Source organism: Eschrichtius robustus, chromosome X (assembly GCF_028021215.1).
Source record: "Eschrichtius robustus isolate mEscRob2 chromosome X, mEscRob2.pri, whole genome shotgun sequence".
Classification (NCBI taxonomy): Eukaryota; Metazoa; Chordata; class Mammalia; order Artiodactyla; family Eschrichtiidae; genus Eschrichtius; species Eschrichtius robustus.
Window position 1 is genome coordinate 62,776,511 of NC_090845.1, and position 26,032 is coordinate 62,802,542.

General features: G+C 42.3%; 2 protein-coding genes across 15 annotated transcripts in view; both read left to right on the forward strand.

The window, feature by feature from the left end:
* Window positions 1–5,888: 5,888 nt before the first annotated feature.
* Window positions 5,889–13,670, forward strand: LOC137757257 (rho-related GTP-binding protein RhoG-like). Its single transcript, XM_068533941.1, has 2 exons — window positions 5,889–5,990; window positions 10,273–13,670. The coding sequence occupies exons 1-2, from the start codon at window positions 5,889–5,891 to the stop codon at window positions 10,861–10,863; spliced, it is 693 nt and encodes a 230-aa protein (XP_068390042.1). The 3' UTR covers window positions 10,864–13,670.
* A 3,845-nt stretch (window positions 13,671–17,515) lies between these two features.
* Window positions 17,516–26,032, forward strand: part of TAF1 (TATA-box binding protein associated factor 1) — a 91,358-nt gene continuing 82,841 nt past the window's right edge. For 8 of the 14 annotated variants that reach the window (XM_068532823.1, XM_068532829.1, XM_068532826.1 and 5 more), the window contains exons 1-8: window positions 17,518–17,716; window positions 18,735–18,849; window positions 18,994–19,110; window positions 22,438–22,557; window positions 23,677–23,918; window positions 24,286–24,504; window positions 24,895–25,113; window positions 25,467–25,674. In XM_068532823.1, coding sequence (XP_068388924.1) covers window positions 17,597–17,716; window positions 18,735–18,849; window positions 18,994–19,110; window positions 22,438–22,557; window positions 23,677–23,918; window positions 24,286–24,504; window positions 24,895–25,113; window positions 25,467–25,674 — 1,360 coding nt within the window. In that variant the 5' untranslated portion in view covers window positions 17,518–17,596. Of the gene's footprint in view, window positions 17,717–18,734; window positions 18,850–18,993; window positions 19,111–22,437; window positions 22,558–23,676; window positions 23,919–24,285; window positions 24,505–24,894; window positions 25,114–25,466; window positions 25,675–26,032 lie in introns of all 14 variants that reach the window. The other 6 variants (XM_068532824.1, XM_068532828.1, XM_068532825.1 and 3 more) reach the window with 3 other exon arrangements.

Sequence of the window (26,032 nt, forward strand, 5' to 3'; positions counted from 1 at the left end):
ACTTGTTTGATGTTCTTTGCTCTGACCAGATATAAAATTGTGATGAAAACCATGCTTATCTGGAGCAGTTCCTCAGCGTTATCTGAGAGGCTGTCTTCTGGGCTACAGTCCTCAGTTTGGCTCAAGTAAAACTCTTTTCTCTTCCTATTATAGATTATTTATTATTTTCGTCAATAAGACTTATATACAATATTCATAGCAACTTTATCCATAATGGCCCCAAACTAGAAACAAATTGCTATATATCCTTGCGATTGAATGCTACTAAGCAATAAAAGGGAATGAACTACTGTTATGCCCCACAACACGAATAAATCTCAGAAATATTATGCTGAGAAAATAATTAGCAGCTCATGGTTTTTGAAAAATCAAAATACTTATACAAGTTAAGAAGGTAACTATCAAGCTATCATATACAATGTGATGAAAGAAATTTTCACATATTGAGGTATGAGGGAAGTCATTCTGGCTTATGCATGATTTAACTTGAATTTTATGCTAGCTAAAACAACCTGCTTGTGGCCTATCAAACATACATTGTACACCTGCTGTAATTATTAAAGAAAAGGGTACACTGACCAGAAATAATGTCCATATTAAAAATAAAGATTAAATGCCTCCCTTTTGGGATACCAGTGCTAGTACTCCTTCGATGATAAGACTCCCTTCCCAGGTGCCAGGGCCATAGAGACTCACTGTGTACGTACTGATCTGCTTTTTTTTTGAAACTCTGAAGGAATGTATCCCTAACTTGTTTGATGTTCTTTGTTCTGACAAGATATAAAACTGTGCTGAAAACCATGCTTCTCTGGAGCAGTTGCTCAGTTATCTGAGATATCCTATTCCAAAAAAAAAAAAAAGGACACAAAAGAGTAAATGCTCTATGATTCCATTTATATGAAGTTCTAGAAAGGTATAATTAATCTTCAGTGACAGCAAGCAGAACAGTGGTCCTCTGGGGCTAGGGGTGGTAAGGATTGACTGCAAAGGGGTACAAGGGAACTATTTGGGGGTGATGGAAATGTATGTCTTGACTGTGGTAGTAATTATGTGGTGCATACACTTGTCAGAAGTCATCAAGCTATAAACTTAAAATGAGCTTATTTAGTGGTATATAAATTATACCTCTATATATTTGATTTAAAAAGAAAACATATAATTTGGCAATAAAAAGGGATGAAATACTGATACATGCTACATTGTGGATGAAACTCAAGAACATTACGCTAAGTGGAAGAAACCAAATACAAAAAGATGATATACTGTGTGATCCCATTCATGTGAAATGGTCAGGAAAGACAACTTTAGAGACAAGTAGATTAGTGGTTGTTGCCTGGGGGTTGGGAACAGGGAGTGACTGTAACTGGGCATGAAGGATCTTTTTGGGGTGATGGAAATGTTTTAAAATCAGACATGAAAAAAATAAAAAATTAAAATCAGATTGTGATGATAGTAGCACAACGTTGTAAATTTACTAAAAATCATTTAATTGTACACTTAAAGTGAACGAATTTATGGTATGTAAATTATATTTCAATAAAGCTGTTTTAAAAAGATAATTGACCATATGGTCCAGCAATCATGCTCCTTGGTGTCTATCCAAATGAGTTGAAAACTTATGTTTGCACAAAAACCTGCACTTAGATGTTTATAGTGCTTTATTCATAATTGCCAAATCTTGGAAGCAACCAAGATGTCCTTCAGTGGGTAGATGGATAAACTGTGGTACATCCAGACAATGAAATATTACTCAGCACTAAAAAGAAATGAGCTATCAAGCCAGGAAAAGACATGGAGGAACCTCAAATGCACATTACTAAGTGAAAGAAGCCAATCTGAAAAAGCTACATATGGTATGATTCCAACTAACGCAAAGCTATGGAGACAATAAAAAGATCAGCAGTTGTCAGATACTGGGGGGAGAGGGGAATGAATAGGTGGACCACAGAGGATTTTTAGGGCAGTGAAACTATTCTGTATGATACTATAATGGTGAATACATGTCATCATACAGTTGTCAAAACTCATAGAATGTACACCACCAAGAGTGAACTCTAATGCAAACTATGGACTCTGGGGAGTAATAACATATCAGTGCAGGTTTACCAATTGTAAAAACTGTACCACTCTAGTGTAGGATGTTGATCATGGGGGAGGTTGTACATGTGAGAGGGCAGGGAATATATGGGAATTCTCTATTTTCAGCTCAATTTTGATTTGAATTTAAAACTACTCTGAAAAATAAACTATTTTTAAAAAAGAAGAAATGAGCTATAAAGCCATGAAAAGCCGTGGATGAAATTCAAATGCATATTACTAAGTGAAAGAAGTCAATCTGAAAAGGCTAAAGATTGATTACAGCTATATAACCTTCTAGAAAAGGCAAAACTAAGAGACAGTAAAAAGATCAGTGGCTGCCAGGGGTTAGGAGGGAGGGAGGGATGCATAGGCAGGCCACAGAGGATTTTTAGGGCAGTGAAACTATTCTGTATAATACTATAATGGTGAATACGTTTGTTAAAACTCGTAGAATATACAACTTCAAGAATAAATCCTAAGGTAAACTGTGGACTTTGGATGATAATGATGTGCCAATGTAGGTTTGTTGATTGTAACAGACGTATCATGGGAACTCTCTACCTTCCGCTCAATTTTGCTGTGACCCTGAAACTGCTCTAAATAATGCAGTATTACAAAGTAACTATTTAGGGCTTCCCTGGTGGCGCAGTGGTTGAGAATCTGCCTGCCAATGCAGGGGACACGCGTTCGAGCCCTGGTCTGGGAAGATCCCACATGCCGCGGAGCAACTAGGCCCGTGAGCCACAATTACTGAGCCTGCGCATCTGGAGCCTGTGCTCCGCAACAAGAGAGGCCTTGATAGTGAGAGGCCTGCGCACCGCGATGAAGAGTGGCCCCCACTTGCCACACTAGAGAAAGCCCTCGCACAGAAACGAAGACCCAACACAGCCAAAAATAAATAAATAAATAAATAAAAATTTAAAAAGACAACAACAACAACAACAAAAAGTAACTATTTAGGGCTTCCCTGGTGGCGCAGTGGTTAAGAATCTGCCTGCCAATGCAGGGGACACGGGTTTGAGCCCTGGTTGGGGAAGATCCCACATGCTGCGGAGCAACGAAGCCTGTGCGCCACAACTACTGAGCCTGCGCTCTAGAGCCTGCGAGCCACAACTACTGAGCCCGCATGCCACAACTACTGAAGCCGGGGTGCCTAGAGCCCGTGCTCCGCAACAAGAGAAGCCACCGCAATGAGAAGCCTGTGCACCGTAACGAAGTGTAGCACTGGCTCACTGCAACTAGAGAAAGCCTGAGCGCAGCAACGAAGACCCAACGCAGCCAAAAAAAATAAAATTAAAAAAAAAGTAACTGTTTAAACAAAAATAATAACAATGTATCATGAGATAAAAGTAGAATGCACAATGAGCGGTCCAGGAAGAGAGAATGGAAGTATAATAATGTAAGGTTCTTATACTCTTTGTGAAGTGGTATAATAAACACTTAAAGGTAGACTGATAACTTATAGATGTACACCATCAACCTTTAAGCAACCACTAAAATAAAAAAAAACAAAGAGGTATAGCTAGGGACTTCCCTGGTGGTCCAGTGGTTACGACTCCATGCTTCCAATGCAGGGGGCGTGAGCTTGATCCCTGGTTGGGGAACTAAGATCCCACATGCCGCTCAATGTGGCCAAAAAAAAAAGGGGGTATAGCCAATAAGCCAACAAAGGAGATAAAATGGAATAAAAATAATATTGATTCATCCAAAAGAAGGCAGAAAAAGAGAACAAAGAAGAGATGGGGCAAATAGAAAACAAATAGCAAGATGACAGACTCAAACCTAACAATCACAAATCAACAATCACGTTAAATGTAGATGGTCTAAACACCCCAGTTACAGGGTAAAGATGATCGGATTGGGTAAAAAAAGCAAGACCCAACCGTATGCTGCCTACAAAAAATACTCCTTAAATACAAAGACACAAATAGGTTAAAAGTAAAAGTATGTAAAAAAAAGATGTACCATGATAACACTAGTCAAAAGAAAGCTGGAGGGGCTATATTAATATTGGACAAAGTAGATTTCAGAGCAAAGATACCATGAATAAAGAAGGTAATTTCATAATGATAGAGGGGTCAATTAATGAAGAGGACATAACAATTCTAAACACTTGTGCATCTAATATAAGACCTATAAAATACGTGAATCATGGACTTCCCTGGTGGTCCAGTGGTTATGACTCTGCGCTTCCACTGCAGGGGGTGCAGGTTCGATCCCTGGTCCGGGAACTAAGATCCCACATGCTGCGTGGCACGGCCAAAAAAAAAAAAAAAATCCATGAATCAAAAACTGATAAACTTGTAAAAAGAAATAGACAAATCCACAATTCAAGTCAGAGATTTCAATACTCTTAATAACTGATAGAACGAGTAGGCATAAAATGAGCAAGGATATAGTAGAAGTAAATAACACTATCAACCAAATTGACCTGGTTGACATTTATAGAACAGTCCACCCAATAGCAGCAAAATACACATTCTTTTCAAGTGTACATGGGGTATTTACCAGGATAGGCTATATTCTAGGCCACAAAACAAGTCTCAATGAATTTGAAAGGATTCAAGTCACACAAAATATGAATAATGGAATTTAAATTACCTATCAATAACAGAAACATCTCTGGAAAATCCTCAAATATTTGAAAACTAAATAATCCACTTCTAGACAACACATGGGACAAAGAAGAAATCAAAAAAGAAATTAGAACATATTTTGAACTGAATAAAAATGAAACCACACCATATAATTCATGACATTCTGCTGAAACAATAGTTACAGGGTAATTTTTAAGCACTAAACACCTATATCAGAACAGAAGGAAGTCTCAAAACAATAACTTCAGCTTTCACTTCAGTAAAAAGAAGAGCAAATAAAACTCAAAGAACAAAAATAATGAAGATCAAAGTGGAAATCAGTGAGATAGAAAACAAACAATAGAGAAAAATCAACAAAACCATATTCTTGTACACCAGTGTTCATTGCAGCATTATTCACAATAGTCAAAAGTTGGAAACAATCCAAATGTCCATCAATAGATGAATAGTAGCTAGAAAAGTCGAATTCATGGAGACAGAAAGTAGACTAGAGGTTGGTTTTCAGGGGCTGTGGGAAGAGGGGAATGAGCAGCAGCTATTGCTTAGTGGTACAGAGTTTCTATTCGGGGTGATGAAAAAGTTTCAGCAATAGACAAGGGTGATGGTTCCACAACATTGCGAATGTACTTAACGCCACCGGATTGTACACTTAAAAATGGTTGAAATGGCAAATTTTGTTATATATATTTACCACTATTTTAAAAAATTAATAATGTAATATATCAAAAACTATTGAATTGTACAATTTAAGTGAGTGAATTGTATGGTCTGTGAATTTATATCTCAATAAAGCTGTTAAAAAAAAGAGTGCATACTGTATGATTTCATTTATATAAAACTCTAGAAAATGCAAACTAATATATGGTGACAGCTACCTTAACTCACTACCACATTTTCTTTCACCGCCTCCGTTTTTACTAACACTTTTTCAGTTCCCTGACTGCCTCTTTATGTTAATATTTGTCTTGAGGAGAAAACAGCGGTCTGGGGAGGAGGAGGCGGCCTCACTTTGTCACGGGAAATGTGAAGCTCGGGGACCTCCGAACCGAGGAACTGGGACCCCAGAGATCCTTGATTACCCAAAGGTGTAGTTTAGAAGCCAGTGACTTGCAGAGCACGCGGCGGGCGCTAGAACTCCATTTCCCAGGAGGTCGCGGGGCACCGGGTGGGGACGGCGTCCGACGACGGGGGCGGGACTCGGTAGCTGCCCGGATGTGGCGCCGAGCCCGCCGAGCCTGCCCAGCCCAGCGAGAGACGCCTGGGAGGCTCTGCCAGCTGCGGTTCAACAGCGCGGGAGGACGACTACTTTGCCGGGTAATCCTTATGGAGAACCACCCCCCAGGCGGCCCCCTCATCCGCTCTTTTCTCGAGTCTCCCCATCCCCGGGACGGTTACCTTAGTATATGAGCCACTCCTTGGATGGAAGGGATTTGAGAGTGGGATGAGTTGTATGTATAGCGGGGAAGATCGAGCCAGCTCTTCCTATTTGTGAATCCGACGTGAGGCACCTCTCTGTCCCAGGCTCACGAGTCCATCTGAAGTCCCAGAACCAAGGACCCTCGGTGGAAAGGATGTGAGGGAAGGGCCGAGCGGGCTTGCGGTGGCTATCGATGGGTCACTAGAATTGCCTCTCTGGTTAAGTTTCCAAGCGCAGGATAGCCTCCCCTGGCTCCGGGTTGGGGAGAGTTCACATGGCTTCCTTCGCCCTGGGGTGTCTTTGACTGGACTTGAACCAAAAAGTCAGTCTTCAATGTGAAAAAGCTTCCCGGATTTAGTAGATAACTAAGTTGCAGAAAGTAGTAAATAAAAATGAGGGTCTTCTGCTGAATTGTTTTAGTTTCAGAAAGAATGATTTCAAGTGGGTTTGACTTTTGGAAAGGGTGAGACTTGGGGGGAGAATGTGCTAGAAATAGTAATATTCTGAGCTGCATTCTTGTCTTTACTGCTACTGGGTCTTTTTTAAAAATTTATTTATTTTTGGCTGCGTTGGGTCTTCGTTGCTGCGCACGGGCTTTCTCTAGTTGCGGGAGCGGGGGCTACTCTTCGTTGGGGTGCGCGGGCTTCTCGTTGCAGTGGCTTCTCTTGTTGCGGAGCACGGGCTCTAGGCGCCCCGGCTTCAGCAGTTGTGGCACACCGGCTTAGCTGCTCCGCAGCATGTGGGATCTTCCCAGACCAGGGCTGGAACCCGTGCCCCTGCATTGGCAGGCAGATTCTCAACCACTGCGCCACCAGGGAAGTCCAGTTATGGGGTCTTTTATGTTGTGCCTCTAACCTAGGAGAAAAGTGACTGCTGGGAAATGTACATGTGAAGAAGGATGCTTTGTCAGATGAGAATGGACGATTTAGAAGAAACTGTAATTCCAAGGTTAAAAGTGAATGCCTTCTGAGGTGTTGGTCTCTGCAGCTCCAGGCCTCTTCCAATTTCCAATCCTAGAGACATATTTAATGATCTCTGAGCTGAGGTGATGTCTACTTTACAGTGCTACTATGAAGCTTAAATAAGATATGTGAAAGTATTTTACACAATGCCTGTAACAGGCTCTCAGTTTTTAATTTCCCCTTGTTTCCTCATAGCAACTTATTTTTCTCTGGACCATGCTTTACTGTGTATTATTGTTTACCTTCTTATAGAAGTCCTGCCTTTACCCTAAGACTATAAACTTCTATCATCGTTCTTTTTTTTTTTTAACCCTTTTTTGAGTCCCTCCTAGCAGTGCATTGTGCATAGTAGTGCCTGGGAGAGTGTGTGGATAGCGGTGGAGATGAGGGGAAAGCTATGGGTGATCTGTAACCGGACAGCATTGTGCTGGATGCTGGAGCTGAACGAAACAACCTTTTCTCATATTGGTGATAAACAGAATATTTGCCTCTCTCTTGTAACTCCTAGCCTTCTCTCAGAGTTCCCAGCCCTTTAAAAACTATTATTTTTATTTTTAGTATTTTTAACCATTTTAAAGTGTACAGTACAGTAAGTATATGCACATTTTTGTGCAACAGATCTTTAGAATTTTTTTATCTTGAAAACCTGAAAGTCTATACCCCTTAAACAACTACCCATTTCCCCCTCCCCCAGCCCCTGGCAACTACCATTCTACTTTCTGTTTCTATGAATCTGACTATTCTAGATACCTCATATAAGTGGAATCATGCAATATTTGGCTTTTTGTGACTGGCTTATTTCACTTAGCATAATGTCTTCAAGGTTCATCCATGTTGTAGTGTATGAAAAGATTTCCTTTTTCTTTTTAAGGCTGAATTATACATATATATATATATATTTTTTCCTTCTTTATCCATTATCCATCGATGGACATTTAGGTTGCTTCCACCTCTTGGCTGTTGTGAATAATGATGCAATGAACATGGGTGTGCGATTATCTCTTTGAGATCCTGTCTTCAATTCTCTTGGATTATATTTTTTAGTCTTATTTTTAAACTTGTTAAATATGGAGAATTTCAAATATACACACAAGCAGAGAAAATCGTATAATGAATATGTGGGCTGAATGAATGAGTCAACTGTACAAAGCAGCCCCCTCCCACTTTTGCTGAACCTTCCCTTTCTTTGAGAGTTTGCTATAGGTGAGGGTGTTTTGGTTTTGTTCAGACCTGGGATGTTCTAGGTGCATTTCATCATGTAGGCCTGGTATTTATTATATATACCAGGAGCACTGGTAGACGTAAACAAGTAGAAAAGAGTGTAGATGGCTTTTCCTAGTTATAGAGGTGAGGAGCTGAACTTGGGATGCAAAATGGTCTTTGTGCCTAAGAGTTTTGCTCTAGTTCAGCAACCCCCTCAGATGCACTATTGTCCTGAAAGCAGCCACTTTGAGCAGAGACACTGGATGATACGTAGAGGCGGCTGGGAAGATGAGTTGTACAGGCAGTGATTGCTATCAGAGGCAAAAGAAATGAATCCAAACTGGAAAAGTCAAGGAAGGCTATTCTCATGGAGTGTGGTGGTGACTTTGCCCTGTTTCCATTGACTTTGTGTGTTTGATCCTCACGCATATTCCTAGATGGAAAAAGACAGCTATGGTCAGTGAGTCTTCTGGGATGATTGCCTACTAGAGCTGAATCAGGCTCTGGACTTTTAGCTGTGGGACCTGTGCCAAGGAAAGGAAGGCTTCTAGGTGGACCGCCTCACTGGGCAGAGCTGGTTGTGTGAGGAGAGAGCTACCCCTAGCGGGCCTGTGCGAAGCATGCTGAGAAGGCCAACTTTTTTTTCCCTTGACCCAAAATGAGCTGTTGTGTTTTGTCTGGTTTTTGTCTATGATATGGACCTAATGTAGACCTTAGCTAATAAGACAGCAGGATGGGGGAATGTGTCTATTCCCCCACATTCCCAAGGTGAGAAACTAATTGATTCTCAAATTTTTTTCCATAATCAAATACATATGATATTGTGTCCCCTTTCCTCCATGTTCGGACACTTGAAGTTAATGCTGTGAGGATCGGGTCTGAAATGAGGGTACTAGTTAAGAAGCTAAAGAAAATGGAGTGCTGTGGAGGCACTGACACAGTAGGGCATTGACAGAATATTAATAAGGGGGTACAGACATGGGAGCTCATAGTAAACGTGCTCCTTGGAGATCATCTGTGTTGTACCATTAACTCGCAAATACTTGATTCCTGAAGAAATGGACGAGAATATAGTGGTGTTATGACCTGTAGTTTTACTCAGATAAGGTCGGAAGGGGTGAGACCTCCTGGTTTGTCTAGCATTGTACTCACATTATAGAACTTTTGCCTTCCCCGGCAGATTAGTAATTTCTGTGAAGTCATAGTAGCTTCTAACACTTAATGAGTACTTCCTATGTGGCAGGCACTAATAAGTACAGCATACAGCACATGCATTCTTTCATGTAAGCTTCAGGTTAAAAACTTGCCCGAGTTCACAAAGCTTAGGAAAAGAGAGGACTGGTTTTCGACTCCAGGAGGTCTGACTTCAGAGTCTGGACTCTTAGCCGCTTCTCTGTACGGCTGAGTCTGACTGGCCTACCTTCCTCTCCAGTATTATGACGTCACTGTTGCTCAGGAACAGAGTGTCCTTTGCTGAGTCTATAGCCACAGACCCAAAGTAAGAGATGTGTTTCCTTTCGTTTCAACCTTGGGAACCTTCTTTCTATGCCAATTTTTTTTGTTTTTTAATTAGTTAACATTTATTTAGCATCTGCTATATTTTAGAACCTTTGATACTGTATACGCAGACCTTATGACGATACTGCAACATAAATACCTATCTTGTTGCGCTCACAGTCCTTTTTGAGAGTCTGATGACAGCTTTGGATCTTCTTTCCAGAAAAATTTCCTTATGCACATAATATTGCACACAGCTGCAGAGGTGGCTTCTAGAATCTACTGAAGCTTATCCTCTAGCAGTCCATGGACTCCATGGTAAGAATTCCTGCCCTCTGCCACCTTTCGCAGCTGACTCTTCCATAGTGTTAAGAGGCCAGGCAAGTGGCGGTGGCGGTGGCGGGGGGGGGGGGTCTCACCTCCTTTCTTTCTCCTCAGAGAGAAATGTTTATACGGCTTAGGCTCCTGAAATTAACCAGATGTCTGTGAACATTCTTTCTTTCTCTCTTGTCCGTAGGACTCCAAGGGAAGAATGCAGACGATTAAATGTGTGGTTGTGGGAGATGGGGCTGTAGGTAAGACCTGCCTCCTCATCAGTTACACGACAAACGCCTTTCCCGAGGAGTATATCCCTACTGTCTTTGACAACTATAGTGCCCAGACATCTGTGGACGGCCAGATCGTCAGCCTGAACCTGTGGGACACAGCCGGCCAAGAGGAGTATGACCGACTGCGAACACTCTCCTACCCCCAGACCAATATCTTCGTCATTTGTTTCTCCATTGGCAACCCATCTTCTTATGCCAATGTGAGGCATAAGTGGTACCCAGAGGTCTCCCATCATTGCCCCAATGTACCTGTTTTGCTGGTAGGCACCAAGAGGGACCTGCGAAGTGACATTGAGACAGTGAAGAAGCTGAAGGAACAGAGCCTAGTGCCCACAACTCCTCAGCAAGGCACTTCCCTGGCTAAGCAGGTGGGGGCTGTGAAGTATCTGGAATGTTCAGCCCTGATGCAGGATGGGGTCCATGAGGTATTTTCAGAAGCTGTCCGGGCTGTGCTTTACCCTGCCACAAAGAAGAACAGCAAGAAGTGTGTCCTCTTATAGCTTTTGGGGTGCTGCTTGGGGACTGCACCTAAGGAGAATAAGGGGGAATTCCTTTGACAGCATTTAACAATGCCAGCGTGAGCCACTTATCTCTTCCCCTGGAAACCCTAGACTCCAGGTTATTCAGCTTTTGGAGGAACAAAGAGAGGCTAGTTTGCACTTGGCTGCTTTGAAGTTTGGTCTGAACCTTTTGGAGGAAGTTTGAGAGAGTGAGAGTGTGTGTGTCTCTCCTGTCGAAGTGGTAAGAGGAGATGCCACCAAGCGCTGTTCTTTTCTGTCCTGGCCAGGCCACGACTAAGCAGAGCAGCCTAGCGCTGTTGTTTGTAGGCTTTTGCTTGGCTGTTTGAAATCTAATTTCAGCGTTCCTGGCTGTATTTACCGTTGAGCAAGTGCCTCCCAGAAGGACAAGGTTCTCCAAGTTTTCAAATCATTGCCTTAAGCTTTCTGATATACTAATGTTTGGAAACCATCTTATGTGTGATTCCTGGGTGTTCCCAATGTTGACATGCTCTTTCCATTCTTGAGAGGAGATATTTTTGCAATAATGGTTAAGCAGCATTCCTAGAGTTCTGTGAGATGGTAATAGATGTTTCTTAAAAGGGTTCTGTGGTCAAATAAGGCAGGAACCAGTGATTTAAATAATGCCAAATAGTTTCTTCTACTGCAGGAAGTTATAACTTTTAATAAGTATGCAGTATTTCCCAAACTTATTTCACTGAACTTTTGTTTTTTGTTCCCATGCAACACACCTATTAACATCTCTGGGAACACAGTTTCAGAGATGCTGGATTACAAGGCACTGGGAATTCCCATGGCGGAGACTGTGAAAAAAGCATAATGTCGTCCTGTTCTTTGTGCTGTTTCCCTCTTCATGCCTTTGAGAGGAATGTTTACCAGCCATGGCCTTGTTATTGGTTCCTCTTCCATCCTCAGGAGGTGGGTTTGGCACTTAGTCACGATAGCATATTGGCTGTGGGATCTGATGTTCAGATCTGCTCTCGGATTCTGCTAGCACAATAGGCACGGTGATGTGTAATGAACAGTCCCTCTGAAGAGCTGTGTCTCTGAGGCTTCTGTGTGGCTCTTTTTTCTCTCATCATCCTTCCGCTTGAAGGAAAGACCACTGAAGATTAACCCCCTAAATAAAACCAATGAAACGACCAACGAAATAAAATGTCCTGCCAGTCACTGTCAGGGGATTCTGTGAATGCCTCTGATACTTCTCTTCTGCTGTCATTCCTCTGAGTCACTATAAAGACTACCTTGCTCTCTTCCTGTTCCTCCCTCCTCTGTGTATCTCCCTGTGTGTGTGTTCAGCCCTGTGTGCCTTTTGAGGTTGCTCCAACAGGGCTGGGGTACGTTGGGTTTCCAGGCCGCAGGGCTGTCGTCGCCCTGGTGGCGGTGTTGCTGGAGTTGCTCAGTGGGCCTGCTGCTCCTTCTCCCTAGTTGTATTTTTGACCTTCCTCATTTGATATGGAAGGAAACCTTAACTCCCCTGCCTGGCAAATAGTGGTTGACAACTCCACTGTGCACATATCCTCTCACCCTGCCAGAATAGCATGGGATTTTTGAGAGTTTGGGAAATGGAGCTAAAAGGAACACATACCTCCCCTTGGGGTGGGTGGAGTGCCTGAGCTTCGCTCTGTGATCATCTTGCTGTTGCCCTTTGACAGGATATGATCAGAGTAACCTCAGGCTAACTGAACCTCCTGGAGAGGGTTGCCAGATAAAATACCATAATTTTTTAGTGTAAGTGCAATATTTGGGACACACTTACACTAAAAAATTATTTGCTGTTTATCTGAAATTCAAATGTAATGGGGCATCCTGTATTTTTATTTGCTAAATCTGGCAACGCTACTCTTGGAGAACCTGGAACCTGGAGGTCAAATATCAAGTACTGATAGAAGATAAAAGGTTATGTAGGGACTTCCCTGGTGGTCCAGTGGGTAAGACTCTGCGCTGCCGATGCAGGGGTCCCAGGTTTGGTCCCTGGTCGGGGAACTAGATCCTGCCTGGCGCAACTAAGAAGCCCGCCTGCCTCAACTAAGACCCGGTGCAGCCAAAATAAATAAATAAATAAATATTTTCTAAAAATGGTTATGTAAATTCTCTATTCTTCCTCCTTTTCTTCTCGTTGCCTTTTCCCTCACAGTGGACTAGTGTTTTGTTTTCTTTTTCCTTCATGACTGTACCCTCCACTCCACATAGTACTTCACTGGTGTATATTTCTACACTGCTGATTGTCTAAAGCTGTGGAGGATCCAGGATGAATACTGTTGTCCAGCGCTTGCCTTCTATCTCAGGTCCAATGTACTGTATCTATTTTCCAGTGTGTGACTCAGGGCCTCCTGAGGGTGGCAGGGATTCTGTATGAGAAGTGAGTCAACTAGAAGAGGGTGAGGGTGGACCTCCTCAACTAAGGCCCAGTAACACTTTGGAAAGTGGGGCTGCTGTTACAGTAACGTGGCCACCGTAGAAGTCAACTGGCTTCTGGGCACTGTGCCCACTGCCCTTGGGTAGGGTCACTGGGTTTTCCCAAAGGCAGCCAAATGAAAGTGTATTCCAGTCTCAGGATGTTCTGATTGATGCCACCTTGGGTGCTCACAGGACTTCATGGTTCAAAGGGGTTAGAAACATGGCTGTCACCTGGGTCTCTGAGAACTTTCTATTTAGCTACTGAAATCTTTTAAGTTGGATTTTAATTTAATAGTGCCTCCTGCTCTCCCTTTGCCTGGCAAATTCCCAAATGTAAGCCTGGGTTTGGTTTGGGCAAATTTGTGTCCTCTAATAAATGGAGGTGTGATCCACAAGTCTGAGAGAGTGGTTTTGTATTGGTCTGATTTAATAGTCTTAAGCATACACTGACATCTTGGTTTTTATACTTGAAAGGAATTTGTATGAAGACTAACATGCTAATATCACTTTTAACTTATTCATAAGGAATGGTAATAAACTTTTCTGATTTTACTGGGTCCATTGCTTTCTAAAAATCAAAGCAATTCCTCACCACCACCCCTTTGCTTTGAGTGGTTTCTAAATGCTTTTCAGCTTGCAAAGGATGAAATAACTATAATTGTCATATTGCACATGGCACCTATGCGTAGCTGTGCTTATTTCTCTACATCAGATAATCAGGGTAAGGAACTGTCTGCCCTGCTAACATTGATTGTCTAGTTCCTGCCCACCCCCTACCTATTCATCCCCAGGATTTAGCTTCATTTCCTGGTTTTCAATAATGACAGACCAGTTAGTTCCCTGTTGGTGATTTTCCTCACTTATTACACCACATTCAGTAAACAATTATCAAGCTCCTACTGTGTTACAGGCTTGACTGTGCTAGGGGCTGGGTTGTGAAGATAAGATATATCATTTAATATTTTTTGCCTCTTCCAGTTATCTCAGAAAAATCTCCTTCCCGTTTGTTATAAAAATGAACTAGGGAATTCCCTGGTGGTCCAGTGGTTAGGACTCTGTGCCTTCACTGCCGAGGGAGTGGGTTTGATCTCCTCCCCCCCCAAAAAAACCCACAAAGAACCACTCCCCCAATCCTGGCTGGCAACTGTAAATAGCGCTGGTACACTAGTAAGTGCACGAGTAAAGAAGTGCAAAACCATGTTTTTTGTTTTATTAAAAACAGCTTTATTGAGGTATAATTTACATACTGTACAATTCACCCATTTCAAGTACAATTTAATGATTTTTAGTAAATTTACTGAGTCATGCAACCATCACCAAAATTAAGTTTGAGAACACTTCCATCACCCCAAAGAGATCCCTCATGCGGTTAATCCCCGTTCCCACCCCCAGCCCTAGGCAACCACTAATCTTTGTCTTTTCTGAACATTTCATATAAACAGAATCAAACAATACATGGGTATATAATGAAAAAGAAGAGATAAGAACATACTCATTTGCATATATTTGCAAAAAGAAACACAGGAAATACAAATAGCGAATCATGCTGTACACCTGAAACTAATATGTTAATGTCAATTACGCCTCAATTGAAAAAAATAATAAACACAGGAAGGATAAACCAGAAATTAATGAAAATGGTTACAGGGAGTGGGTGACAATGGGGCAGAGAGCATAGGCATGGGAGCAAGACTTCTCTGGAAATAGCTTTTTATATAGTTTTGACTTTGAACCATGTAAAAGTTTACATTTTTTAAAAATAAAAATTGTATAAAATTTTTATCCTTTTTATTAAAAAGGACAATAAAAGCAAATCCTAAAGTTGAATACAAACGGAAACAACTCCACAGAGGAAAAAAAAGATTCACGTAATTTTTAATAGGATATAGTCTAAGGACAGAAAACTGCAAAGAACTTCTGAACTTTACTTAGGTTAACTGTTGGTAGTGGTATTGGTCTTGTAATTCTGAAAAGAGTAATATATATTGGTGTTAGGAACCAGAGTCTTCATTGTAAGAGAAGCAAGATACAAATATGAAATGGGGAACGGTGAGGGAGAACCCTGTGGTATTAGATTTGAATCGAAGGTATTAGTATAAACTCATTCATTAAAAATTTTTTCTCTCTCTCCACTGAAAGGGCCTACAAGCAATGATGCCCCAGTTTTGTTTTGTTTTGTTTTTTAAAATTTATTTATTTGGCTGTGACGGGTCTCAGTTGCGGCACGCGGGATCTTTGTGGCGGCGTGCGGGATCTTTAGCTGCAGCAGGCGAACTCTTAGTTGTCGCATGTGGATCGAACCTGGGCCCCCTGCATTGGGAGGGCGGAGTCTTAGCCGCTGGACCACCAGGGAAGTCCCGATGCCCCACTTTCTAAACACCATTCCCCACTAAAAGGAACCAGGGCTCCTTGGAGAAATGGCTTATATCAGATCCAGGACAGGGAATGCACAGAGTGAGCCTGGAACATCTTGTGCCAAAAAGCAAGGAAGGGCTCAAAGACTAATTGGGGTCATGTCAAAAGGACACAGGAGCCAGAGTGAAGTGGGAACTATTGGACAAATTTGTAACAGTTTGAGGATCAAAAAGGATAATGATGCTGTTAGATTGTAACACATTAAAATAAAAATACAAGAAAGGACGTAAGAAAAGGGAAAGTTCTTTACTGAGCAAGTCCAGTTAATAAACATAGAAGGAATTAAGAATTATAAAAATCACCCTTTTGCACTCTTCCAATATAATTGATTCAGGCAACGATCATCGACGGATGCTAAAACCTTTGGGTGCAAGGGCGATAGAGAACAGAATATTCACAGAATTTCAAAGTACCACCCCATAGGTTACTTACTAATACAAAAGGAAAAATGTGCCATTGCGATGGAGAGATCTGGTGGACACCACTTTTTTGAAGTGATCAAATTTAGCATCACCAACATTGGAACAACCTGACATTGTGCCTTCTGATGACCGGTAAGATATTTAACCGGAATCACTTTGAAGAAAAGATTAGACGAATTCAGCCTATAGAATATTTTCAAGACAACTTCCCTGGATTCTTCCAAATACGTAGTGTCATGCAACACAAAGAAAAATGCTGGTGGATTCTGGATTAAGAGACTAAAGGGAGATAAACAAATACAATGCATGAACCTTGAGTGGATCCCGGATTGAAATGTAAAATGCTCCAATTAGGACAATTGAGGAAATTTAAATACGGACTGTATGTTAAATGATATTGAATTAATGTTAAGCTTTAAAGATGTGCTAATGGTATTGTGGTTGTGTAGAAAAAAGTCTATTTTTAGGGGTGAAGAATCACGGTATCTGTAACTCACTTTTAAATGGTTCAGGAAAAAAAACCTGTTAAAATTGTCGGGGCTTTCCTGGTGGCGCAGTGGTTGAGAATCTGCCTGCCAATGCAGGGTACACGGGTTCGAGCCCTGGTCCGGGAAGATCCCACATGCCACGGAGCAACTGGGCCCGTGAGCCACAACTACTGAGCCTGCGCGTCTGGGGCCCGTGCTCCGCAACAAGAGAGGCCGCGGTAGTGAGAGGCCCGCGCACCGCGATGAAGAGTGGTCCCCGCTCGCCGCAACTAGAGAAAGCCCCCGCACAGAAACGAAAACCCAACACAGCCATAAATAAATAAATAAATAAATAACTTTGAAAAAAGTTGCAGTTATCTTTAAAAAAAAAATGTTAAAATTGTGAATCTAGGTGAAGGGTCGCCTGCTCGTTTTACTTATCTTTTACTTTCACATTTCCCCCCAAAAAAAGGGGGGAGGAAATCCATTTCTACGGGTAAATGTCAATTCAAAACAACTAACTGCAAAGGTACCTTTGGCACACTGCCAGTTCCTCTTTCGAACGAAACAGTACAGGAGGAGACAACACAAACAAGAAAAACCGGTTCTAATCTTCCGTGTCCTGTGGCGTGGTTACGTGCGGTTACCAGGACGTAGATGACGTGACCTAGGAAGCACTCCCCCCCCAGTGCACTGAGACAGCTCCTGCTTAGGTAAGTGGAAGGGGGCGGGACCGAACATTTTCTTTGACTAACCGCTTTTCACAGATCCAGCCTCCTGATCGCGTATAGTCCAATCAAAAGCCTCTAGTAAGGTAGTGACACCAATTCTCCTTTCTCGTAGGACTGGCGGCCTTTCCGGTTCTTTTTCTCTTTATTCCGCATCCGGTAGGGGTTGGTCACTGAACTCCGTGAGTCACTTCTGGGCGACATGGGTTTTTATTTCCGGCCTGTGGGGCGAGGCTGGGGTTTGCTGTCCCCCGTAGCGGCTGCCGGCGCCGACGCCGCCATCATGTCAGACACGGACAGCGATGAAGATTCCGCTGGAGGCGGCCCATTTTCTTTAACCGGTTTCCTTTTCGGCAACATCAATGGAGCCGGGCAGCTGGAGGGGGAAAGCGTCTTGGATGATGTGAGGGGGTGGGCGTGGGGATAGGGCTGGGGGTGGATCGGCTAAGGAAAAGGTGGAGTGAGGAGAGTTGAGTGGTCTTGGGAACCGGAAAAAGAGGGCGATGCGGCCCTCCCTCAGTGAGAGGGCGCACTTAACGTACGCGAAGAGGACCAGAGAAACAATTGCCATGCCAGTAGATCGTGCAGTAACGGAGAGCGAGGGGGCTCAGTTTGGGCGAGGGTGGAGACAAGAGAGGAGAACAGTAGGCAAGCTCTGGGACGTCAGCGGCGCTGATATGGGTGGCTTTGGAGCTAGTTAGATGGAAAAATAGCAGCTTAACCTAGTGAGAGTGCTTTCAAATCTTTGCTACGAGAACCTTGGAGATTCTTGAAACTGCGTTTGTGCCATCGCTGACTAGAGGTGGCTCTAGAGCGAGAGGACAGGACCTGCACGAAATCACGTGGTTCAGGTCCCAGTTCTTAGAACAGCCAATGTTCAAACCATCCGGGGCAGACCCCTTCTGGTCCCAGTGCACTTCTTACATAGTTTTCCCACCGTTCACTGACATTCATGAAATTGTTTCTTGTGCCTGACACTCACCTATCTTAAGTTCGTCTCCTCAAGGAGAAAATACTGACCAATATTCCTCATTCCCTGCAACACACAATAAAGACAGCAGTAAAGTTCTTGCCTTTGCTTTCTCTGATCGGAATGACCTCAGTTTCCTTAGCCTTTATTCAGGCAACTGCTGTTCCATTTATTTAGTCTTGGTGGGGGTTCCTTGAATAATCTTTCCTTACATTAGTTTAAAGGATGGTGATGAAATTGGACATGATGTGTTAATAAAGATCTGATCAATGTGGAGTTTAGTGGAAGACGTACTTTACAGTTCTCAGATATGATGCTGCTTTTAGCACGCTGCCGAGTCGTTTTTCAGATGGATTTATAGCTTTGTCGTGGATCTGGGAAATAAGCCTTGTGGGTGTGGGAAACTTAGGTTTAGGTATTGTCTTTGATTCTGGTGCTGTCCCTTTTTCAGGAGTGTAAGAAGCACTTGGCAGGCTTGGGGGCTTTGGGTCTGGGCAGCCTGATCACTGAACTCACAGCAAATGAAGAATGGATTGGGACTGACGGTGCCCTGGTAAATGATGAAGGTGAAGTCTGGGTCATGGGGAGTAAGGTGGGGGAGGAGGCTAGCCACTTACTGTACATGTACTTTTCAATGGGAATTATCTGAGGGAGTGAAAGTTTCTTGCTCTTTGTTTAGATCTACCCCCCCCCCCCCCTTTTATTTATAGGATGGATCAGGAGTACAGAAGATGCTGTGGACTATTCAGACATTAATGAGGTAGCAGAAGATGAAAGCCGAAGATACCAGCAAACAATGGGGACCTTGCAGCCCCTTTGCCATGCAGGTGATTCTTTGGTGCCATCAGTAAGAGCACTCCAGTACATTTTCTTGCTGTGTAGTCCAGTTTGTTTCTATCCAAGCTTTCTGTCATTGTTTCTGCTCTTTATGTCTTTGCTTCTCTCCCTTTGTCAGCTCAGTTCCAAGTAGCTGCTGTCCTCTTTTGTGTTCTGGGGCAGCGTTACTATACTCAGGCTTTTATTCCTCATACTGGTTAGTCCCAAATTCTTGGTGAATGCCAAATAAGGATGTTAATTCTTTTCTCCTTATCATCTGGTATTTGAGTACCTATGGGGTTCACAGTACTGTTTTAGATGCTATTTAAACTCAGTCTTTGCCCTCAAGGAATTGGTAGTTCAAGAAAGATTAAGTATGCAATGTTGTATATAAACGAGCACATGTATTTATCAGCTCAACTTCTGTTAATCACTCACTACCTGGGCGACACAGTGCGCTTAATGCTTGCTCACAACATAGGTTTTCCTCCCTGGTATAAGGTGCTACATTATAGAATCAAAATGTCAGCGTTTGAAGGGGTTTTAGTGGTTATTTATTCTTTACCTCCTCATAGATATGGAAACCTGGAACTTCAGAAAACTTGAATAAAATGTGGAACTTTATCAAAAGTTCTGTAGTTAGCTAGTGGCAGGCCTTCTAATTCAGCATTTCAGTTTATTAGGCATTGAGCACCCGTTATGTCCTATAAACTGTGATAGTAAAGTACAAAGATAATAAAATCCATTTTCTGATTTTTGAGGAGCTCGGCTCTGTAGTCTGGAACCTAGACTTGCTGATCCTAGTTCATTCTTTCCACTGCCCTATACTACCTTTCACTGTTTGGGACTTTGTGTGAAGTTGTTCACTGTTTATTCATTATCCACCTCTTTGAATTAGATTTCAGGCTGCTGAGAAGTATAGATAAAACCTTGGTAAAGAGCTGAACTTAGTTTCTTCAGAGCCAGTTAATAGATTTGGGTGCTTCTTATATAAAGAGAATTAACTGCACCACATACACAAGAAGTAACCTAGAAAAATAGAAGATACAGGCCTTACTTTCAGGGATATTGTTATCATTTGGGGAAGGTGAGATAAATGAATGCAAAACATAATTATTAATAATAAGAAGACATAAACTAGTTGCCAGCTCATATTTCTGTATAGAGTGTTACACTTAATTTTGAAGGGCTGCCAGACTGGCTAAGTCAAATAGCATAACTATTTGTTTGAGCACCCTGACATAGGCTGAGGGGGAGGTGGTAGCAGCTCTGATTTTTCAGGGCATGTTGTAATTTTCAGTTTTGGATTTGTTGTCTTGGCTAGGGATGGTAAGGAAGAGGATAGGTGAGCGGTTCTTAGTTGGGTTGTGTGAGCTGACCTCCTGGAAAAGGAGGATGCTGTATTTGATAGAGTCTCAGTACTGTGGGAAGCTCATTTCCAAGTTCTCTTGTCCTCTGAGGGTACCTTTATTTATGCCCTTAGCTTCCTCCTTCCCTGGCATTGGCCCCTTCACACGGCTTGATTGATAAGGGTGTTTCTTTGGAATAATTAGAAGTAGATGGAGGTCATTAGAAGAGGCTTCATGGAGGTGAATTTTGAGCAAAATTTTGAAAGATAAGGTTTGATGAAGAGGACGCAGCAGGGTATTGTGGTTTGGAAACATGGCTTGCATAAAGGTTTGGAGATAGAAACAAGCAAGTAGTGTGCGGGGAATTGGCCAGCAGGTTTTCTTGGAAGGAGTGGAAAACAAACACCAAATAGTAAGAACCAACCATAGAGCAATTTGACAGCACCTTTATGTACGCATTACTTGGGGTTTGCTGCCATAAGGAATTGTAAACTGATATAGATTGTTGAGTAAGAAGCAGGATGGTATAATGAAAAGAAGATGGACTTTGGAGTCAGAATGTCATAGGTTCAAGTCCCAACTCCATGTTTAGTTTGACCCTGGGAAAGTTGCTCAGTCTCTGAGGCTTGGATTTCTCATTTGTAATAATCTGTCAGTTTTTTTTCTGCAGTAAGTGTATTAATACCTACCTCATTAATAGGACTTTGGTGGGAATTCAAGTTCATTATCACATGGTATGAAAGCACCTACATAAGACAGTGTCATGGTGGATGCTCCATAAATGTTAGTTGTCTTTCCTTCCTAAATGAAAGTGAAAAGTGATGCTTGTTGCTTTGGGGTTTTGATTAGAAAAAGGGTAAAGGAGCAGACTAACTTGGAGACAGTTCTTGTGGGCTAGATGTAAAGTTATCAAGGTCTGGAGTAGGGTGACAACTGTGGAAAATGATAGGCAGGGTCAGACTTGAGAGTTGCTGATAAAACATCGGTAGGACTTGGTGAGTGAGGAAGCGTGTTGGAAAGACACTTTGTTGTTAAACCAGGCTTGAATTCTGACTTTGTCACTTAAAACTGTATGACCCTAAGTCACTTCACTTCTGTATCTCAGAATAATTCCTACTTTGCAGCATTATTGGGAGGATTATAGGTAAAATAGCTAAAAGTACATGGCACATAATGGGAGCTCAGTGAATAGAAGTTGCTATAATGACTACTATTAATGATTGATTGGAAAAGGTGTGTTGGGGGTAAGAGATTGATGAAGGAGACAGGAGGCTAAAATCATAAGCTGGGAAAATGAGGATGGAGGTGGTATTGATAGTAACAAAAGGGAATTTAAAAGAGTTGAAGGATATTTCAGTGTGATACGAAATGCAGTTGTTGAATATATGAATGGAAAAGCTCTTCAGGCAGCAGAACATGCAGTGCAATTGTAGAGGGGCTAAGTCAGGGCAAGACATAACAGATTTGAGTTTAGTCTGGATAAAGGTGATTCTTTAGAAAGGGAATGGAGAGTGTATAGAGGAATAAAAGCAGAGTGTTCAGGACTAAGTATTGAGTGATGCCACTGGTTAAAGGGTAGTGAAAAGAATAACAGACTACAGAAGGTAGACAGAAAAAAATGTGTCAAAGACTTGGGAGGTGAGAAGAAAGTCCAGTCTTAAGCTGACAGAGGAAAGAAGAATGTTAAATTCAGTTATGAGATTGAGTAGCATGAAAATAAAGGAACAGGGTTTGACCAGGAGAAGGAGCAAAGGTTTTAAACAGTTCTTGGGAGCTTCCTAAATTCCTGTATGAGATATACATGGTGTTAACAGCACTTGGTGATATGGTGTCATCTCTTTCTGAAGGCAGAAGCTGCATCTGTTGTGTGTTCTCAAGGCATCTGCCTAGTTCTTCATGTGGTGCTTTAAATTCTTGAATGACAAGGGAGCTCAAGGCTGTTGTGTGACATTCTGGATATTGAGGAGATCACTTTCTTGGTTTTATTAGATTATGATGAGGATGACTATGATGCTGATTGTGAAGACATTGATTGCAAGTTGATGCCTCCTCCACCTCCACCCCCAGGACCAATGAAGAAGGATAAGGACCAGGATGCTATTACTGGTGGTAAGTAGAGACTGTCTATTTTTGTCTAAGGAGCAAGTTCCATTCCTGATCCAAATTTCTGGCATGCTCATAGGGGGCTATCAAAATTAAGCTGCTAGGAAAAGACACAACTTCTAGAAGTGATTCATACAATTTTCAAATTTCAGTATTAAAGGGAAATTTTACTTTTAAAACATTTGACAACAGTATTTTAACATGCGCTCAAGAAAAAGTAGTTTAGGTCAGTGTGGTTCTCAAATCTGGCTGCCCATCAGCATCACCTCGAGTCTTTAAAAAAAATACAGATTTCTGACTCTCACCCTTGGAGAATCTGATTCAGAAGATCTGAGGTAGAGCTCAGGGATTTCAGAGAATTCCCCCAAGTAATTTCTGATGCAACTGATCTGTACTGGTATTTGGAAACTACCTGTTTAGATGACTCTCTTTAAAAGAAATGATTAAATAGGGAGGCACCTAGAATGTGTATAAGTCATTTAGAGCCAGCTGTCAGAGTCAGAGATTTCAAAGGCAGGGTCTTTAATGATCATCTCACCTATTCCTATGTCTGCAACAGCAGTAAGTAACCCTGTTCTAGGCTAGAAGATTGGGGAAGAGCAGTGTCTTTGACCTCCTGTATTTTGAGGCTTATGTCAACCTAAGTGTCTCCTATTAGAGTTTTAAGCCATTTCCTTAGTCTGCAGGCTAAGTAGCATTTGGTAACTTTGTGGCATAGATCTTATTTTATGCTAAATAATTTCATTGTTACCCTGTGGGCTTAAAAAATCTCTCCAGTTTATGGGTCCCTGAATCGGACATGAGGCCTGACTGGTATAAAAGTGTTATGTAATTTTTCTATTGGTCACATTTCTTTAACCTAATATACTTACAGAAAGTAGTAAATGTAGTAATAGTGTTTGTTTTCTCTCATCACAACCCCAGGGTACCAGGTACAAGGTGAGTTGGGGATGGTGGGAGATAATGAGTTGGAATGAGTTTTCTGGGTGGCATACTAGTAATCTGGGTGCTTGGAACTGTATCCCCTGCCACTGAGCCATGCTTAAGCCTAGAGTGGGTGTTGGCTGAATTTGAGGAAATATGCTCACAGTTACATGCCAAAGGGGTTTCTCTTCCTTGTTGCAGTGTCTGAGGATGGAGAAGGCATCATCTTGCCCTCCATCATTGCCCCTTCCTCTTTGGCCTCAGAGAAAGTGGACTTCAGTAGTTCCTCTGACTCAGAATCTGAGATGGGACCTCAGGAAGCAACACAGGCAGAATCTGAGGATGGAAAGCTGACCCTACCATTGGCTGGGATTATGCAGCATGATGCCACCAAGCTGTTGCCGAGTGTCACAGAACTTTTCCCAGAATTTCGTCCTGGGAAGGTACTTTCTATGGAGAATGCCCACATTGCAAACCACTGCCCTCTTGTAGATACTGAGTTGTGTTGTTAAGGTACTGAATATGGAATGGGTAGAATCTAAAGGTTTCCTTTTTTTAAGTTTTGTGCATTGATAGTACATGTGATTTATATAATTCTCATTAGAAATTGTCCTTTCTGTTTTAAAAGAACTAGTCCAAATTATTAAGGAGCACTTTACTTTCTTGGTAGATGTTATAAATCTGAGTTCAGCATTTCTTGATCCCTCCCTCACAGTTGAGTAGAATCCTCAAGGGAGTTTCCAGACTCAGAGCTACTGTTTTCCTATCTGACATTGAGTCTCTGACATAGAAGCATGTTTTGTGTTCTAGGTGTTACGCTTCCTACGTCTTTTTGGACCAGGGAAGAATGTCCCATCTGTTTGGCGGAGTGCTCGGAGAAAGAGGAAGAAGAAGCACCGTGAACTAATACAGGAAGAGCAGATCCAGGAGGTGGAGTGCTCAGTAGAATCAGAAGTCAACCAGAAATCTTTGTGGAACTACGACTACGCTCCACCACCACCTCCAGAGCAGTGTCTCTCTGATGATGAAGTAGGCAAAGTAGAGATCTGGAATTAAGATCTAAGAGGGGAACAAATGAGTTCTCCCTAGCTTATGTCTAAATTGAAAATAATACCTTAGCAGGCAGTGTCCTGTGCTGATTATCATTAAGTAATCACGATTTCAATCCCAGTGGCTGTCCCTTCCCTGTTGTAATAGAAAAGTATTGGGGGCAGGCAGATGGTGATACACTGATGAGTAGGAAAGTTGAATGATAGAGTATGCCATGATATACCTCCATTGTTTACATTCTAACTGCAGTCCTGTTCAAGAATCATCCTTATGGCTCCTCTAAGTTCCCCTCCTGCCTGTTAACTCCCTGTAGCCTTAGGGCATCTGGGATCAGGATATCTTCCTCCCCTCTACTTTATTCTGTTACAGATCACAATGATGGCTCCTGTGGAGTCCAAGTTTTCCCAGTCAACTGGAGATACAGATAAAGTGACAGACACCAAACCAAGAGTGGCTGAGTGGCGTTATGGTCCTGCTAGACTGTGGTATGATATGCTGGGTGTTCCTGAAGATGGCAGTGGGTTTGACTATGGCTTCAAACTGAGAAAGATGGAACTTGAACCTGTGATGAAATGTAGAATGATGGAGGTAAGTAACACTGGTATGTAAGAAAGGAATCACTGTGCCCAGAGCCCTATCAGTTTTACTTTACTTTTCAACTGGGGAGACACTAGGTAGGGTTTCCTTGGTGGGAGATTGAGGTGTCCAAGCCTTTTGTTTGGTGTGGTATATCACCCTGGCAACTTGGCCCCACTGCAAGGATTCTGTTTGTGAGATGAGTGCTGCGCCAGACTAGGAGTGGGAGGAGGCAGATACCCCTTCGTCATCAGGTTCTTCTCTCAAGTCAGAGACCACATTTGATGTATCTGTTGTGGGATTTGGAGTGGGAACTCTGACGAGTGACCATTCAGGGATTTGTTGTTCCTCTCCTGCTTGTGTAGGACTTCAGGAAACTTGAGGAAAGCAGTGGCACTGATCTTCTGGCTGATGAAAACTTCCTGATGGTGACACAGCTGCATTGGGAGGATGATATCATCTGGGATGGGGAGGATGTCAAACACAAAGGGACAAAACCACAGCGTGCAAGCTTGGCAGGCTGGCTTCCTTCCAGCATGACTAGGAATGCCATGGCTTACAATGTTCAACAAGGTGTGCATCTATGCCTGCTGTGTCCAGCACAAACTGTCCTTCATCTCAGTCATCTTAAGTAGGCTTAGCTGTGATCTTGGCTGCTGAGGGACAGTGAAATGTTTTGGATCTGAGCCCTGATTCTAGTCTGTAATGTTTTTTTTACACTGTTAATGAGCTAGGTTGGACTCTGATTTCTCATTAGAAAAATGTGAAAACTACTTTTTTTTTTTTATAATAATCTTTTATTTATTTATTTTTATATTTATTTTTGGCTGTGTTGGGTCTTCGTTTCTGTGCGAGGGCTTTCTCCAGTTGCTGCAAGCGGGGGCCACTCTTCATCGCGGTGCGCGAGCCTCTTCACCATCGCGGCCTCTCC

Coding starts and splice junctions, on each gene's coding strand:
- LOC137757257 (XM_068533941.1), top strand. CDS start 5,889: ATGTGGCGCCGAGCCCGCCGAGCCTGCCCAGCCCAGCGAGAGACGCCT. Junction 5,991..10,272: donor GAGGACGACTACTTTGCCGG/GTAATCCTTATG, acceptor TCTTGTCCGTAG/GACTCCAAGGGAAGAATGCA.